The following is an 18,163-nucleotide window of genomic DNA, read 5'->3' on the forward strand; positions in this document are numbered from 1 at the left end:
AAAAAAAAAAAAAAAAAAAAAAAAAAAAAAAAAAAAAAAAAAATAACCCAGAAAGTAGCAAACAGAATAGCTCTGTGGGGGAAGGAGCCCACCATCCAGACTACAAGGTCAGTTGCCCAGGCTCAGGTTAGTTTGATCCCAGAGCTGTCCTAGGGTTGCTAGGAGAGTCCAATAGGGTGCTGCCAACCGTGCCTGGTACCTGCTGGGTTAAGATCATCTTTATTGCTCTGAGTTAAGTACAAAGGCTTTGGAAACCGTCCTGGATTCTGTTCTCAAATCTGTTGCCAAGCTGTGGGACCTCTGTCTCATTCTCTTCTTCTGTAAAATGGGGATAAATTCTGTACCTATTTCAGGGCTTGCTGTGAAGATGAAACGGGGTCATACCCTACCTGACATACAGAATGTGTCCATAGGGTGTCAAGTGTCATTAATACCTCTTTTGAAGAGAGCGTAGGATTCGTTACTAAGCCAGGATCTCCACAGTTCTGCCACCCGATTGTAGATGCTGTGGTTCTGGGCTGGGAACTGGTTCTTAGGGTGAAAGTCATGATTTCCCAGAGCAGCGTAGACTTTAGTATCTGAAAGAAAAAGAAGAAACACTAAGGAAATATGCAAAAGCACCCAGCCCTCTTCAGCACTCGAGGGCCCTCAAAGCCAGAGGGGAAGAGAGATAACACAGATGAGGAGAAAAGCAAAGATAGGCAGAAAACCACATCAGATAACATCTGGCTGAGCATCACTTAGGATAGGGAAGGAAGAGTTGTGAGCTGCCTGATCCCATTTCCCGACCCTATCCTAGCAGGGAATTTCCTGACCACTTTGAAAGGAGGCCCCTCAGATGATAAGGGGGGGAAAGCAATTCCTTATGGTGATCAGCCATTTTCGTTCTTATCAATTGCAGATCATCTTGCTTCTGGGAGGAGGTCTGCCTGACCTCGAGAGGCCTTAGGATGTTCCCTCATTCAGGTGAGTCAACAAATATTCTATTGCACACTGCCATAGGCCAGCGTGGAGCTGAGAGCAAGGCTCAGACCCAGAAGTGTGGCCGTGCAATAGAAAGTGATCGTTAGGTGTGTGAGGCCTGTGTGCTGTGGGAGGCGTAACCAAGGTGGGCAGAGGAGGGTGGAGAATCTCTCCTTCAGGTGGCCTATGGGGGAGGCTAAGAGGTGTCGGGGAGCCCAGAAGACGGCCTCCTCAGAGACAGCCTCACGCTGGCTTTTTATGTTGTGAGTTGTGGTGGGTTAATGTTTCTGTTGGGATTTTTCTCTGAAACATGTGTGGTCTCACTGTGCAGCCCAGGCTGACCTTGAACTTTGCGTCCTCTGCCTCCTGCTGAGTGAATCACAGACCCCTTACAGCACCTCACACTCATTGCTGCTTTCCTTTAGTATCTGTGTCTGGCATGCGGTAGGGGCCCAGTGAGTATTTAACAATGAACAACAGCAATAGAAATTCTTAGAAAAAGCTATGCATGGTGATGCACACTTTTGATCCCAGCACTTGGGAGGCAGAGGCAGGCAGATCTCTGTGAGGTGAAGGCCAGCCTGGTCTACAGAGCTAGTTCTAGGTCAATCAGGGCTACACAGATAAAGTTGATCTTCAAAAACCAATAAGAAGAAGAAAAAGAAGGAGGAGGAGGAGGAGGTAGAGGAAGAGGAAGAAGAAGAGGAGGAGGAGAGGTTATTATTAGTCATTAATTTTTATTTGATAATTAATATAATTAATTAGTTATTGAGTTTATTATTATTGTTATTATTATTATTATTATTATTATTACAGATATACAAGAGGCTGAAGTGAGAGGACATCAAATTCAAGTCCTGCCTGAGCTACAGACTAGTTCAAGGTCCACCTGTTGAACTTAGTGAAACCTGGTCTCAAAATGGGCTAGCTCTTAGGAAAGTGCCTGCTTCACTTAGCAAGCAAGAATCCTTAGGCTCAGGTCCAGTACCTCAGAATAAGGAGGAGGACCCATTTGAGAGCAAACATGAATCCCTGGCAACCCAAGTGTTGATGGGAAAGGAAAGAGTTTACACTGTTTGGTGCTACTTTGGGCCAGGTTCCATATAAGCAAAGGCTGCGTGAAGGCCTGACCTGTTCTAGTTCAGTAAGAATCTGTTGATTGACCAAATGACTGAATAAACTAGCCTATCTCTGAATAAAGTCGCTTATCTCATCCTCTGAACAAAGCCGTGGGGCAGGCTTCAACATTTCCCCACTTGCACAGTGGGATCAGCTAGCTGATGGCAGAGTAAAATCTGAGATCTGTTTGGCTGCTGCCCTTCCGGTCTTGCCATGTCCACCTATGTTCTCGGCCTCTCTGCTACACTAGAGAGGCAAGGCCAATGTCCCAAGTGAAGGTAGGAAATAAAGGTACATCAAAACTGGAGAAGCAAAACTCCCCAGGTCAGCCCTTCCTTCTCCAACCCAGGGCCTGTGCACAGCAGGCAGGCCGTCTACCACAGAGCTACATTGCCCATTTTGAATGAATTCTTTGACCTCTCTACACTACAGTTTATATCTACAGAATGAGAACTATCCTGCCTGGCCTGTGTTTAATTCTATCTTCCACCATGGTCTCTTATATTTTTGGTTGTGAGCCTAGCCTTTAACAGCTGAGCTATCGCCGGACAGTGGTGGCGCACGCCTTTAATCCCAGCACTTGGGAGGCAGAGGCAGGCGGATTTCTGAGTTCGAGGCCAGCCTGGTCTACAGAGTGAGTTCCAGGACAGCCCGGGCTACACAGAGAAACCCTGTCTCAAACAAACAGACAGACAGACAGACAACAGCTGAGCTATCCCTCCAGCCCCCACCATCGTCTCATTTTAACATCTCTCCAACGAGCTGCGTCTTCCACCGTCACCGAGAGTAAGCACTGTGTCATTCTTTAACGGTAGCACTTTTTCTCGTGGCCAAATTACAGCCTGTGGCACCTTCAACATTAGCAGTCTTAAGAGATGTGACATAGACTTTACAAAACCTGTAATGTCCACACATGTGTCAAGTCATAGCCAGTGAAGTGCTCTCTGATTTTGGTGTGTGTGTGTGTGTGTGTGTGTGTGTGTGTGTGTGTATGTGTGTGTGTCTGCACATGTGTGCATGGGTACACTCACCCATGTGGATGGTGGATGGAGGCCTAAGGTGGACAGTGGAGGTCTTCCCCAGACACTTCTCTACCTTATTTTTTTACTTTTCCCGCTGCCATCTTGGTTAGACTGACTAGCCAGCAAGCCCTCAAAATCTGCCTCTGTCCCCCAGTTACCGAAATGTGCCGCTGACCCTAACTGAAATGCCACATTGTAGGGGGTCTGAACAGACCCAGGTCTTCACGCCTGTGTAACAAGTTACCACCTAGCCTTCTACCCGGCCCCAGTAAAATGCTTTCCTGTCTATTATTATTCCATATTTATTCTAGAAGTGCTGTATGGACAGAGGAAAGAGGCTCCAGTTGGGTATGAGTCTGAATTCATCACTAGAAAGGAACTCCTGAGCCACCATTCCCTAACTGCACTGTGGGTAATAATACCTATAGCTGGAGGTGGGCCAATAGCCCATGTGAATCCTAAGTAGCGGCCTTTGCTAGAAGACGAATAAGCCCTACCTTTGTGGAACATGCCTGGCTGAGACAGATAAGCTGGACAGATCCAGGCATCTTTGCAGACCTTGCTTTCTGTCAAGAGAGGAAACCATGGAGACGAGAGTGGTGCTCAGACGGGAGCATAGAGCCCCACACTTGCCACACGACCTTGACCAGTTGACTTGATGCCAAGACTCATGGTCCTCACTGGAAAACTATAATAGCACCTGTCTGCGGTTGTCATGACGATGGATGCGCTAAATCCTGCCAAATTCTTAGAGCAGTTCCTGGTACTTAGCTGTTGATTATTTTTAGCATCATGAATCTTTATGTGGGTCCCGGGGCCCATGCCTATGACCCTTAGAAGGAACAGAGGGAGATGGGGTGGATACTGATAGGCCACCATCTCAGGTTCCCAGTTGGCAGCCTGTGGACCTGATTCAGCCCCCAGGACCTCATGTTTTGCATAGCCCATTTAAAATCATGTTCAAGAGCCAATAGCTAAAGCACACAAGCCCTCTCTTTTTTTTTTAAAGATTTATTTATTTATTATATATGAATACACTGTAGCTGTCTTCAGACACACCAGAAGAGGGCAGCGAATCTCATTACGGATGGTTGTAAGCCACCATGTGGTTGCTGGGATTTGAACTCAGGACCTCTGAAAGAGCAGTCAGTGCTCTTAACCACTGAGCCATCTCTCCAGCCCCGCACACAAGCCCTCTTTTCCCTGTCAAGTCCCTTAGGGCGGCTCTCACACTCCCATTCCCTGCCCACTCTGCCTTGCTTGAGATGCTTAGGAAGCACTGAGCAACTGCCCTTTGCTCATCTCCCAGATGCCTGGCAGCCAGACAGCCTGAGGATAGCAGATGCCAGCATCAGGGCAGGACACAAGGTCCCATGTCACCCTGAGTGAGGCTTGCCCAGGGACACCTGTGTGTAACTGTACACACCGTGACTTGTAAGTCTGGCATTAGAGAAGAGTGTAAGAGAGAGAAATGTCAGGCAATTCTTCAGTGGCCACCTGTGTTTCTGGGGCGATTGTGTGAAAAGTAAGAAACGGTTGCTGCCAAGCATTTGAAACCTGGAGGCAGCCATTGTTGCCAATGAACGTCCATATTCCAGCTTTCCTATTGCGACTGTATCCCATGCCAGGCCCCCTGAGGGGATCAGAGTACCCCATGCCAGGCCCCCCAGGGGATCAGGGTACCCCATGCCAGGCCCCCCAGGGGATCAGGGTACCCCATGCCAGGCCCCCCAGGGGATCAGAGTACCCCATGCCAGGCCCCCAAGGGGATCACTGGCAATCAGACAGTGAGTCGTACCTGGAAAGACCTCCTTGATTAGGTTAGTCAGGCGTTCCACAATTGACAGTACAGCTGCCTCCCCTAGCCTCTCATTGGGGACGTGTGGTGTGTCATCCCTGTAAAACACCAGTGGGATGGTCAGGACAGACGCAAGAGAAAGAAATGACAGTGAGTGACAAGAAAGCTGTAGATATGAGCCCCGCACATCCACATGACCAGGAAAGACAAGCTGCAATGCAGCCAGGCAGGACAGAACTAAAACCCACGTCCTGCCATTTCAATGCTGGCTGTGAAGTCCTGGATAGGCTGTTAGCCTGTTGAGCCTGTCTATTGGCTCATCTGTAAAATGGATAACAACGGGTACCTAACCAGAGAGCCATTCACACTAAATAAAAATCAAACATCTGATTTCTATATGTTATCTTCCAAGAAACTGCAGCTCTCTGCGAGATGTCTTTATAACAAAAGAGCTATAAAGAACCCTAGAAGTCATCTTGTCCAGGGTCATTCAGCTCTGCAAGCTCCTAGTAGCTTCTAGAAGGATCACGGATTCCCCGGTGTCTCTCCCAGAGTCTCTATTTCAAAGTGTTACACACTTTTAAAGGGTCTTTCCCCCCAAGCAAGACTCCTCAAAGGAGTCTATTGATTACTGGGCCCAAGAAACTGAGGACTGCTGGGCAGTGGTGGGCAGTGGTGGCACATGGCTTTAATCCCAGCACTCCAGAGGCAGAGGCAGGCAGATCTCTGAGTTCAAGCCAACGTGGTCTACAAAGAGAGTTCCAGGAAAGCCAGGGCTACATAGAGAGACCCTGTGTTAAAACAGCACCCCACCCCCAGCACCTCCCACCAAAACAAAGAAACCGAGAATTGACCAGGTCATCCTGACACACTGCCATATTCCTTAAGGAGGTAGGCTTTCCTCTCCTCCTGCACAGGGCCCATGATGTGGTCACTCCCACATCATAGTGAGGGACAGTCAAGAACATCATGGATTTCATCCCAGCTCCTTGAATCATTCACTGAGACTGGCAGAGGGAGCACCTGGAGCCATGAGGGAGTACCTGGGACTGTCCTCACACCTGGTCCTCACACTTGGGTCACCACATCCTGTAGGAAGTCCTTTCCCATCCTGCCATGCGGGTCAGGTACCTTGTGCGATTCACACACCTCCACAGGTGGCTCTCTGCTGGCTGGAAAGTTATGGTCACTGGGCTCACCTAGATCCTCTGGAAGCTTGAAAGCCCTCTGAGGGCCAGTCCCTGTCTCTGCCATCTCAGTTCCCCAGTGTCTACCCCAGGACTGAGCAAGTGACGGGCTGATTGACCAAGTTCTCTAAATCCTGGATGTTCACCTGAGATGAGGATTAAGAGACAGAGGAGGTAAGGGGCCCGGCTCGCATGTGAAATACGACTGCTCTTACCCTGTCCAGAGAATGAAGTCTGGCTTTGGTTCAATCTCCTTCATGGCATAGAAGGAGGAGTTGATAAGGGCCCAAGGAGAATCGCAGAGGTAGTCACCCCAGGGGCCAGCATTTAGCACAGGCTGGGAGCCGGCTGACGGGCACACCTGGAGGGGGTCTTTGGATATGGTGTAGTTAGGGTCCAGATGCAGGTCGGAGATGTGCCAGAACCTTGCTGCAGGAAAAGAGAACCATCCTCAATCCTGGATAAGGAGGAAGCCCCGAGATAAATGCAGGCACCTTAGATGGGCCATGTGACCCTCAGAGTGCTGAGCCAGGTGCTGGTTTGCAAGTTAAGGTGAGAAAAGTGTATAGGTTTAAACACTGTATGGCCTTGGGCAAGCTCGGTCACTCAGCGAGCCTATCACTAGATTCAGACCCCCACATACCTCCAAGATGTGAGCAAAAAATCCAAAATCTGACCTGGAGGCTTAAACACAAATGAGTTGGGAGACCTTGCAAGAAATGAGAGGGGACCAGAGCAGAGGAGGATGCACTGCCCGGTGGAACGGTGCTCCTCACATGGGTGTGCTCACCACGGTAGGATTTGGGACATGAGCATGCGCTGTGGGAGAGAGGTTTGTTTGTTGCAGTGGTTGACAGGATTTTGCTCCAAACCAAGGGCATCTGGTATCTGGTGTAACACAAAGAAAAAGAGTAGAAGCTGGTGAGGTGGAGCATGGGGACCACTTTCTCTGTGTCTCTCTGTCTCTGTCTGTCTCTGTCTCTCTCCTCTGTCTCTCTCTGTGTCTCTCTCTGTGTCTCTCTCTCTCTCTGTCTCTCTCTCTGTCTCTCTCTGTCTCTCTCTTTCTCTCTCTCTCTCTTCCTCTCTCTTTCTCTCTCTCTTTCTCTTTCTGGGGGGAGGAGACAGGGCTAGCTTTGAACCCAAGATCCTCCTGTGTCAGTCTCCCAAGTGCGAGGACTACTGGTGCACACCACCACGCCCAGCTCTCATTGACTGCATATTGAAAGTAGGTCCAGCCTCTGCTCTCAATCCTGTGTTCTGGGCTGACATAGGTAGAAGCCCAGGGATTACCTCACTTTCCACCACCCAAGTAACTTCCTCCTCCACTTCCTCAAACTCAGAGTGAACAGCCCATTTCCTTCCCCACAGGAAGCTGAGCCTGAGGCTGGGACCAGAACATGAAGGTGGAACCAAAACAGGCCCAGACTCCCCCTCGTTCCTAAACTTCTCCAGGTGCTCTTAACAGCTTGAAGGAAAAAAAAAAAAAAAAAAAAAAAAAAAGGCCTTGCCTGCCTCTCCTGACCTATGCCTGATTTGGGGAAAGGATCTAAAACTTGCTTACACTAAGGTATGAATGACCGATTAAGCAAATCGTTCCCCCTCCCATGTGCTTTACTGCTGCCCTGCCCAGGAAAGTTTGGATTACTACATCACTTTCCTGATAAGGAAGCAAAGTTCAGAGGTCAACAAGCCTGAGATCATGTGACCAGTGGTCTCGGTCCTATGGCTCAGACTCTAAGGAAATGTGACTGCTATCTAGTGAGCTCAGTAACCTACGGTCTTAGACGGGTGTCTCAGGTGACAGTATGAGCCTTCGTTTTGATTTTTTTTTTTTAACCCAACTGAAATTTTTGTTTATAACGGGAGGGGATTTAACCTTTCCACACAGATTTCAACCCCTAATATAGTTGAAATAATTTCTACAGGAGCAAAACCCTAAGCCAGGGTAAAGGAATTAAGTGCCCCGTTCTAATCAACTGGTGGATGTGCTAGTGACTTTCTCAGTGCCCGTGCCCATGTTTTAGGTCAAGCTGCTCAGCCTAATGCAGCCAGATGATACCAACTTCTGTCTGGTGTCCTCAGAGGACCTGAGAAGAGGCTGCTGCCCTGCCTCAAGGAGGATCTTTTCCAGTTAACCACAAGCACCAACCACCTGGTCTCTCTGATGTCAGCCACTGTGAGCGTTTCCTCATTCCAGAAAGTCCTGGCTAGTGGTGAGGCCAGGTCAGTTGTCAGTAACGAGTGAAAATGGAACTACACTCAGAGGTCCTAGCACTTCTGAGTGGTGTGTGTGTGTGTGTGTGTGTGTCACTGTGAATCAAACTCAGGGCCTCCTGAGTGCTCTACTACTGAACCATACTCCTTGCCCTCTTCCCATTGCCTTGTTTTGAGAAAAATCATATTATGGGGCTCAGACAGATCACAGGAGTTCAGGTGATCCTCTACCCACCCCACCCACCCCACCACACCCACCCACCCTACCGCCTCGTTCAGCCTTCCAAGTAGCTGGTACAAAAGGTGTGTGCCACCACTAAGCAGTTGATGTAAAGATTCTTTTTTTGAGGGGGATGGGGTGAGGCAGGGTTTTAAGACAGAGCTTTTCTACGGAGCCCTGGTTGTCCTAGAACTCACTCTGTAGCTCAGGCTGGCCTTGAATTCAGAGATCTGCCTGCTTCTGCCTCCAGAATGCCGGGATTAAAGGCGCACACCATGACAGCCTCCCTGAAGTAAGGATTCTTAAGCTTACTTGAGAGATAAGGAAACTCCAGTTCAAAGTCAACCTCTCTGACTCTGAGGCTGCGTATGGGGCTATTGTGTCAGTAAACCTCAGTCACAGGAAGCTGGCTTTTAAGATGTAGTCACCGTAAGAAAGTGGGGGAGGGGCAACCATGGTCATGCCCACCTTTTAGCCTAGAAATTAGGAGGCAGAGACTGGAAGAGCAGGAGATCAAGACCAGCCTGAGGCTAAAGAGATAATTCAAAGGTTAGATCTAGTGTCCTCATAACAAGCTGCACATCCTACTACTACTTTCTCAGGAGTAGAGACAGGAGGATGTCTGGGACTTGTGAAAAAACACAAGCCCCATCTTGAAGGAGAGACCCTGCCTCAAAAGAATAGACAGAGAGTGACAGAAGAAGACACCTAATGCTTTCTTTGGGCCTCCACACAATTGCACTTACACAGGCACACATGTAATTCATTAAATCTTAAAACATAAGAGCAGAGGCCTCAGGCCAAGGATCTTGTTAGAATTCAGATGCTTTATACGGACTTACACTGTCTGAATAGGAGTGAATTGAGCTATCCAAAAGGAAAGATGCTCTCTTACGCAGTGGCAAACATCTGTAATCCTAGCGCTCAGAAGACTAAGGAAGACCACACACAACTTGAGGTCAGCCTGATCTACATACTGGGTGAGTTCCAGGCTAGCCAGGCAACATTCCAAGGTCCTGTCTCAAACAAACCAACCAAAAATAAACCAAGCTTGGTTACTGTTTGTGAGTCCTTATTGCTCATAATATTAGTTAACTACTATAGGTAGAAGTAAACTTGGTATGCAGTCCAGTGAGAAGCTGAGGGCACAAACCTCCGGAGGTACGAATTCTAGATTTATTGCTCAACTGTTGCGTGGACAAGGACGGCCTTACTCTGGACTGTCTCTGAGAAACAGCTCGGAGGTTTGTGAGGATGGCGTCTGGTGAGCTGGGATAAGCATGCAGCAAGTGGGGAAGAGTCAGTTACTTTGCATTCACTGTTTGAGAGGGTCTGAGAGCCTTCCTCTCACTACAGAAAGGACACGTCCTGCCCACGCAGCGTGTCTCTGTGGGACTGTCCTCTGCAGGTACTGAGGCATATTTGAAAGAGGACAACAGAAAGATTGATTTTTGTCTTATTCTGGTTGTGCCTACAGACCCAATAGGCCATCTCATGTTCATTTTGAAAATTTAGACCAGTAAGATGACAGAGCAGATGAGGCACTGGTCACCAAGCCTGAAGACATGAAGACCAATCTCCAGGACCCACATGGTGGAAGGAAAGAACCAGTTCCCAAAAATGGTCCCTTGACACCCACAGACATGCAAAGGCACGTATGTGTGTACATGCATATAAATAATAAGTATAGTTTTTCAAAGGAAAATAGAATAAATCTTTTTAAAAACAGAAAAAGAGTTGGGAAGTGGTGGCTCACACCTTTAATCTCTGCGCTTGGGAGGCAGAGGCAGGTGGATCTCTGTACTTTTGAGGCCAGCCTGGTTTACAGAGTGAGTTCTAAGACAGTCAGGGCTACACTGAGAAACTCTGTTTTGGAAGCAAACAAACAGAAAAACAGAGAAAGGAAGAAAGTTTGGTTCGGCTCAGCTCAGCTTCTGCCCTCCTCCTGTTCACCTATAATGCTCCAGGCTCCTTTAGCCATTACTGGTCACAGACCCAGAACCCAGGGCCTAGTAAAGTATCTATGACCTAGAAAAGAAACTACTCTATCAAAATTAAAATTTCATTTCAAAAACAATATTTAAAAATTCATCGAAGTCATAAATAATGTGGGATAGGTTTATTGTTTGTTTATTTTTGAGACAGGGTTTCTCTGTGTAGTCCTGGCTGTCCTGAAACTCACTTTGTAAACCAAGCTGGCCTCAAACTCAGAGATCTGCCTGCCTCTGCATCATGAGTGCTGTGACTAAAGACGTGTGCCACCACATTCAGCTATCATCACCATCTTGATCTTGTCTGCCTGAGTCTCCAAGTGTTGTAATTACAAAAGGCAAGCCCAGTTTAATCCCTTAATTCTTTTATCAAATCATGTAATTATATTACTTCTTTATTTTGTATATCAGTGTGTGTGTGTGTGTGTGCCACAGTACATGGGTGGTGGTCAAAGGACAACTTTCAAGACTCTCCTCCTACCATGTGGATCACAGGGATTGAACTCTGGTCCTCAGGATCAGAGACAAAGACCTTTTTACCCAGTGTCATTTCATCTGCCTCTTACTTACGATTTGTGTGTGTGTGTGTGTGTGTGTGTGTGTGTGTACTTGTGTACATGACAGAGAATATGGAAAGGCCACAGGACACTTTGCAGACATTGGATATCTCCTTTCACCATGTGGGGCCCAGACTCAGTTCAGGTTGACAATAAGCAAATTTCCCCTCAGCTGCTGGCTCCCCTAAAGTGTTTCTAGTGCTTCTCCATACACAAGCATGGCCTCCCTTAACACATTTAAGTAAACGTGTTAGTTTACTTTATTCTTCCGTGTGTGTGTGTGTGTGTGTGTGTGTGTGTGTATTTGCATGACTTTGTCAGTACCACACACATGTAGGAACCTGTCAAAACCAAAAGACAGAGTGGGCTCCCCTGGAACGAGAGTTACCACTGGTTGTGAGCAGCCATGTCGGGAGTGGGAATTGAACTCAGGTCCTCTGCAAGAGCAGCACGTGCTCTTAACCACTGAACCACCTCTCCAGCCCCTTAACGATCACATTCCACCTCCCCCTCTACTATCACCCCACTTTTAGATCATGAAAGCGGCCCGTGGTCACATAGGTTTTCTGGTACACCAACCCCAGTAGAATCTGTGTGGCAAGTTCCACAGACTGAGGTGAAAACTTCAAAAGAAGGAGGCCTCCTGGGAACGGTTGTGGAACTCTTGCCCGGAATAAAACATTGAGCTGTAGCTCTCATGGTAACTTATCTGTTTTAGTTTCTCTTATTCCTTTTCTTATTTACAACATGTTCCTGATAGCCTAGGCCAAGATCTTAAGCAAAGAAAATGGGTAAGAAACCATCCCTTGAGATGGGGTCACTCACATGACATTGCCTTCAGGGAAACTTTACTTTATAATCATTTACAAAGCTACATAATAGTATTATGATAAATAAAACTTTCCCAACAATAAAATTTCATATGGCTACACGTGTGTCATCAGAGGAGGGCTTTGGCATATGGTAAAGAAAGCCTTAAATAAAAAGAATTAGAATAGTTTAAATTTGTGAGTTGAAGACTTATTTTAAAAAATCAGGTATTAGGTGTTAAATAATAGTTGATTATAAAGATTAATTAACCTGCTCTTGGAGATTTGCCACTAGCCTTGGATGTCTGCCCCACTGAATACATTCTTTTAGAGTTGGGTTTTTTTTTGTTGTTGTTGGGTTTTTTTTTGTTGTTGTTTTTTTTTTTTTTGGATTTTCGAGACAGGGTCCTTTTAGAGTTGTAATACTTTGAATGATTTTTATTGTGTCAAATAATAATAATGATGTTACCTGTTCTCCTGTTCTATCTGTGATTTATTGAATGTATCTTTTTAGAGTCGATGTGCTTGGATGAGTCTTGTGCTTTGATGATTGCCTTCCTGTATCCATCTCCTAGGAGCTGTAATATTTGTTTTTTCTATGTATAAGAACCCTTGCTTGAGAGCTGCAAAATACACTCCGATTCTAACTGCCTCTGTGTTTGTTTCTGTTTGTCACTGCCGAATCTTTACCCACCTAGCTTTCGAGGACCCTCATCCCAGAGACTCCCGTACCCGACTGGGGTGGTCCGTGGCAGTTTTCAAAGGTAAATGTCATACCAGTAACTCTGACCTCACGTTTTCTGAGGCAGGGAGTTATTTTTTGAAAGGAGATTAATGAGGTTTGGAATGGGGAAAGCATACGGCTTTATTTATGAAGCCAGGCTCATCCACACAGGCAGTGGTGATTTGAACCAGGAACTTTCCCAGCTGAGCCTTAGTTTCCTCTCTGGGAAAGCAAGCATGAGAAAGCCCAGAGGAAAGGGTACAGATGAAAGTGCTCTCCCGAGAAGCCTGGAGTAGGGGTAGGAGTGGAGGCCAAGACGCCAACCAGCCTTAGGACCCTTTCCCAGGGCCACACTGGAAGTGGGTCTTCCCCTCCCTTCCCCTCCACTCTCTTCCCTCTTAGGCCTGTTTTCCACAGTGGAAGAAGACAACATTGCACAAGGTCCCTCAAGTTCTAGCTCCTCTGACTCTATGATGGACAGATTCCATCATCACCATGTGTAACCCACATCACAAAGTGCCCTTGCTCCAACTTCAGTCCTTTGCTGCTGGCACTCAGCAATGATCTAAAGGACACCATAGGTGGACAAGATGGCCCAGCATGTAGACAGTCACCTGCGTTCCATCCTAGGGATGTACATGGTGGATGGAGAGAACCGAGTTTTCTAAGTTGTCTTTTGACTTCTACATGTGTACCCTGACACAAGCTCAAGTGTGCACACAACCCAAATAAATAAATGTTATACATTTTTAAGTACCTCAGTTGTAATTCCTTTTCTATAAACTAAGACTTGAGGTAAATAGGGCAATAGTGGCACATGCTTTTAATCCCAGCACTTGGAAGACAGAGGTAGGCGGATTTCTGTGAATTTGAAGCCTGCCTGGTCTAAAGAGTGAGTTCCAGGACAGCCAGGGCTACACAAAGAAACCCTGCCTCAAAAAACCAAAACAAGCAAATGAAATACTTGAGGGTCCTCTGTTAACACTAACTTTGGGACATTCCCAACATTGCTGACACACACGGGTGGGACTTGTCCTCTGTGTCATGTGACACAGGGGAATGGGTGGTGTGTCACACAGGCTGCGTAGGAGGAGAAGGAGATGCATGATGGGACAGCATCCCAACTCTTGGGTAAGGATGGCAGACCACACGGCTCAACGCATCGCGGTGATGGCAGCAGTCTGATTCGTAACTCAACAGTCCCTTGCACATCAGGAAGATCCTGAAGACACTTGCAGGTGCCGTGGGGTCCTTTTTATTATTATTATTGTAGACTTTTTTTTTGTTATTTTTCACTATGTGTATGTGAGAGTATCTGTTCACGTGTGAGTGTAAATGCCTGTGGGGGCAGAGGTGTGGGATCCCTGGGGCTCAAGTTACAGGCAATTGTGAGCCTCCCAACATGGATGCTGGGAGCGGAACTGTGGTCCTCTGCAAGGGCAAACACATGCTCTTAACTGCTGAGGCATCGCTCCAGCTCCTGGAATTCTTTCTAAAATCTACTTTCTGTTTAAAAGTTATACATGTGTGCATTCCAGCAAATTTGAAGAAAATAGAAAAGATAGTCTTTTTTTCTTTTCTTTTCTTTTTTTTTTTTTCAAGACAGGGTTTCTCTGTATAGCCCAGGCTGTCCTAGAACTCACTCTGTAAACCAGGCTGGCCTCAAACTCAGAAATCTGCTTGCCTCTGCCTCCCAAGTGCTGGAATTAAGGTGTGCGCCACCATTGCCCAGTGAAAAGATAGTCTTTTTTTTTTTTTTTTTTTTAGATTATTTATTTATTATATGTGAGTACACTGTAGCTGTCTCCAGACACCCATATGAGGGCATCAGGTCTCATTGCAGATGGTTGTGAGCCACCATGTGGTTGCTGGGATTTGAACTCATGACCTCTAGAAGAGCAGTCAGTGCTCTTAACCGCTGAGCCATCTCACCAGCCCCCGAAAAGATAGTCTTAAAAAAAAATAAATCCACAGTTTCAGGGAGAGCATGGAAGGGCATTCAGCCTACAGTAAACAAGCAGAGTTTGCCCTGACTGTGGGATCTCAGGCATTTTGTCCCACCAGCTTTCTGTGAAATGAATATGATAAGAGCACCCACTCTCCTGGGAATCCCGGATGCGGAGAAGCCTGATGTGGCGGTGCGTGCTGGTGATCCTGGCTACGAAGGAGGTACTCAAGAGGTCAGGAGGGCCAGAGCTCAGAGGTTCAAGGTAACTCTGGGCAATGCAGGGAGGCAAGCCTGGGCAACACAAGGACACAAGGAGCTTCCTGAGACTGAATAATCTGTATAGCCAGATGGCCCAGCAGTGAAGGAATTGCCACCAAGCCTGATGACCTTAGTTTGATCCCTGGGACCCATGGGGTGGAAGGAGAGAACTAACTCCTCCAAGTTCTCCACACAGTGTGAGTGTGTGCGTAGGCATATACTCTATCTATTTGTCTGTCTGTCTGTCTGTCTGTCTGTCTGTCTGTGTGTATAAAACTTTAGAATCAAGACTTCTATTTTGCCGGGCGGTGGTGGCGCACACCCTCCCAGCACTTGGGAGGCAGAGGCAGGTGGATTTCTGAGTTTGAGGCCAGCCTGGTCTACAGAGTGAGTTCCAGGACAGCCAGGGCTCCACAGAGAAACCTTGTCTCGAAAAATAAACAAACAAAAAAACAAAAGCAAACAAACAAAAAAACAAAAACAAACAAAAAAAGACTTTTATTTTTTCATTTTCAAATAAGTTTTAAAGAGATGGCTTTCCAAGAACCTAATACCAAGTCCATCTAGGGTCACTGAAAGTGCTCAACACCCATTAAGTACGCCTGGTCTTCCTTACTGAGGGTTCTACTCTGGAAAACTACCACATTATACACAGAGCTCAGCTGGACAGCCTGGGTTCAGGTCCAGACTCACCAGCTGTGTAACCCTGGAATAGTTACTCTCTCAAGTCCAGTTTCTCAGGGTAAGAATGGAGATAAAAATACTTCACAAGCTAAGTTGTTGTGACAGTATTAACGTTTAAAAAAAAAAACAAAAAAAACATGTGTACAGGGGACTGGAGAGATAGCTCAGTGGTTAAGAGCACTGGCTGCTTTCACAGAGAACCCAGGTTCAATTCCCCAGCACTCACAACTGCCTGTAACTCCAGTCCCAGGGCATCTGATGGCCTCTTCTGGCCTTCCCGGGGCAGCAGGCACACATGTACGTATATGCAGGCAAAACACTCACACATGTAAAACAATAAGCTTTCTTCAGCAGCGGCTGGCAGACCTTTCAGAGTACATCTACCTCCTTCACTCAGCTGTAATTCAAAAAGCAAGCATAACTTTTGACTGGTTTGGTGGCACAGGCCTTCAACCCCCACACACGAGAGACAGAAGCACGTATATCTCTGAGTACAAAGCCAAACTGATCTACATAGCAAGTTCTAGGCTAGCCAGGGCTACACAGTGAGACCATGTCTCAAAAAAAAAAAAAAGAAAAAGAAAAAAAAAAGCCTTCAAGGTTATCTTGGAATATTATACCTTTAAAAAAAAACCTGGATTATTGTTTCGTCCCAGCTGAGGGAATGTTTCTTCCTTGAAGTCATGATTTTTGTTTTTTTCTGCTTTCTTTCTGTCTTCCTGGTTCACACATTCTTACCCTGAGTGATAGGCTTTTAACTAATGCTTTTGTTTTTATGGTTTTTTTTTTTGAAGTTTGGTTTGCTTTTGTTTTACGTTTATCTATTGGGTGGACAGACACCACAGAAGACAATGTACAGAAATAGATTTTCTCCTTCCACCATCTGGGTTTGTTCTTTGCCGGAGTCCCAGAGACGGAACCCATTCATTTCAACAATCACTGTACCACAGAGCTACACCTGAGCCTTCGGTCAGAGTGTCCTGATCGAGTTCGGGGATCTTCCCCGGCCACCTGCTTCCTCTCAGTGCCTGGCTTTCATGATCCTTGGCCAACTCTGTCTCTCTGGCAAAGTCTGTGTCCTGCCCCTGGCAGGCAGCTACTCCCACTTAAAATCCCCTGGCACCAGGAGCCTTTCTGGTATGGTTTTGCTTTTGGAACAATGTTTCATGTATCCTAGGCTGCCCTTGAACTCTGGCTACCAACTGAGCTACACCACACAAACAGCCTAAATGGCTAAGCCTCCGCACTTTAATCTCTAAGCTACTTTACATTTTCAGCAGCATTTTGTGAGCGGTTCCTGGCAGCCCAGACCCCACCCCCAGTTCCTAGTAAGAAACAAAGATCAAGCAGGTTTTCCCCGCAGCCCTACCTAGTTCAGCCCCAGCGACTCCCCAGGGGGCCAGGAATATCAGCCACCCGAGAAGCTTCATCCTCAGGATCACCCCACGGGCGGCCGGAGCTCCTTAAGGTCCGTCTGCGCCGCAGGCTCCCACCAACGTGTGGCCAGCCACGTGTCTGAGCAGAACTTCTCGTTTGGCTGCTTCTAGTGTCCCAGGTTATCCTTGGCGGATGGCTGCTCCTGCTTTTCCTCCCTTCCCCAGCAGGGCGTGAGCTTGATTGGAGGAGGGACGCACCAGTGAGCACTGGAATATCTTGCAGGTCTCTGTGGAAAGCGCATCTATGTTGCAAGATGCTGTGTTAGAGTCCCCAACTTTTCGAGAGAAATACAGAAGTACTAGGAGCAAAATGATAGGATCTTTGAAGTATGAGGTGAAGGCATTTCAGTTCAGTCAGATTCCAGAAAATGAAGCAAGCACCATCGACTCATTGTCTTCTTGCAGAACAGCAACACAGATGAATGAATTTAGCTGCCTGTGGCAACCAAAGAGCCTTAAAAGCTAGTTGGAGCTACGTGAATATGGGAACCTAAATTTAAACCAGATGTAGTAGCCCTCACTCAAGGACGATCTTGAGGGGGAAGCAGGAGGATCAGGAGTTCAAGGCCATTCTAGGCTACTTTGATGACTTTGGGGCCAGTCTAGGCTACCTGAGACTATATTACAAACAAATAAACAAACAACAAACATAGAGGTCTTCACTGATCATGCCAGGAGCTAGGGACTACTAGAAACTGGGCAACAGGGAGATAGATGGTATTGTCCAGCTGAATGTACCTTGGGAGGCTGAGGGCTGAACAAGTTACCTCACCTGAGAAGTCAGAGGAGAGAGGTGACTCAGTCTGAGGAATGTGATGAGAGGTTTCTAGGAGGAGATGACTTACTCCCTTTGTTTTGATTTTTTTTTTTCTTGCTGTTAGGGATGGTTTGGATTTTGTCTTTTTTGTTGCTTCTGTTGTCATTTGCCCAGGGATGAAACTCAGATCTTCACTCAAGCAAGGCAAACTGTCTATTTCACCGCCACACTCCCACGCCTAACCAGCTTGAACTTGATAAACAAAGGAGAAAAGAGGTTATGTGGGGGTGGGAGGGGCGTGTTAGTGAGGCTGGAGGAATAGTGGAGAGGGAATAGAGTGGCAAGGGAGTTGTGATGTGGGTATCCGGGGCTCTGAAGCAGGAAGGAGCCAGGCTGTGCTTGGATGTTTGAGCTGGGAGCTTTGGAGAGCCAGGAACAGGATCGGAGGTAAAATCGGGGCTGGAGAGAAGGCTCAG

The 18,163-nt window shown here is 47.0% G+C and overlaps 1 protein-coding gene across 1 annotated transcript in view; it reads right to left on the reverse strand.

Moving 5' to 3' along the window:
• Smpdl3b (sphingomyelin phosphodiesterase acid like 3B) overlaps nt 1-17,125 on the reverse strand; it is a 25,908-nt gene extending 8,783 nt beyond the window's left edge. Inside the window, exons 1-4 of the mRNA XM_028759762.1 lie at nt 16,864-17,125; nt 6,305-6,518; nt 4,903-5,000; nt 435-578 (exon numbers count right to left, since the gene is read on the reverse strand). Coding sequence (XP_028615595.1) covers nt 435-578; nt 4,903-5,000; nt 6,305-6,518; nt 16,864-16,924 — 517 coding nt within the window. The 5' untranslated portion in view covers nt 16,925-17,125. The remainder of the gene's footprint in view (nt 1-434; nt 579-4,902; nt 5,001-6,304; nt 6,519-16,863) is intronic.
• Between the last annotated feature and the right edge of the window lie 1,038 nt (nt 17,126-18,163).

Source organism: Grammomys surdaster, unplaced genomic scaffold, assembly GCF_004785775.1.
Source record: "Grammomys surdaster isolate TR1022 unplaced genomic scaffold, NIH_TR_1.0 126313, whole genome shotgun sequence".
Taxonomy (NCBI): domain Eukaryota; kingdom Metazoa; phylum Chordata; class Mammalia; order Rodentia; family Muridae; genus Grammomys; species Grammomys surdaster.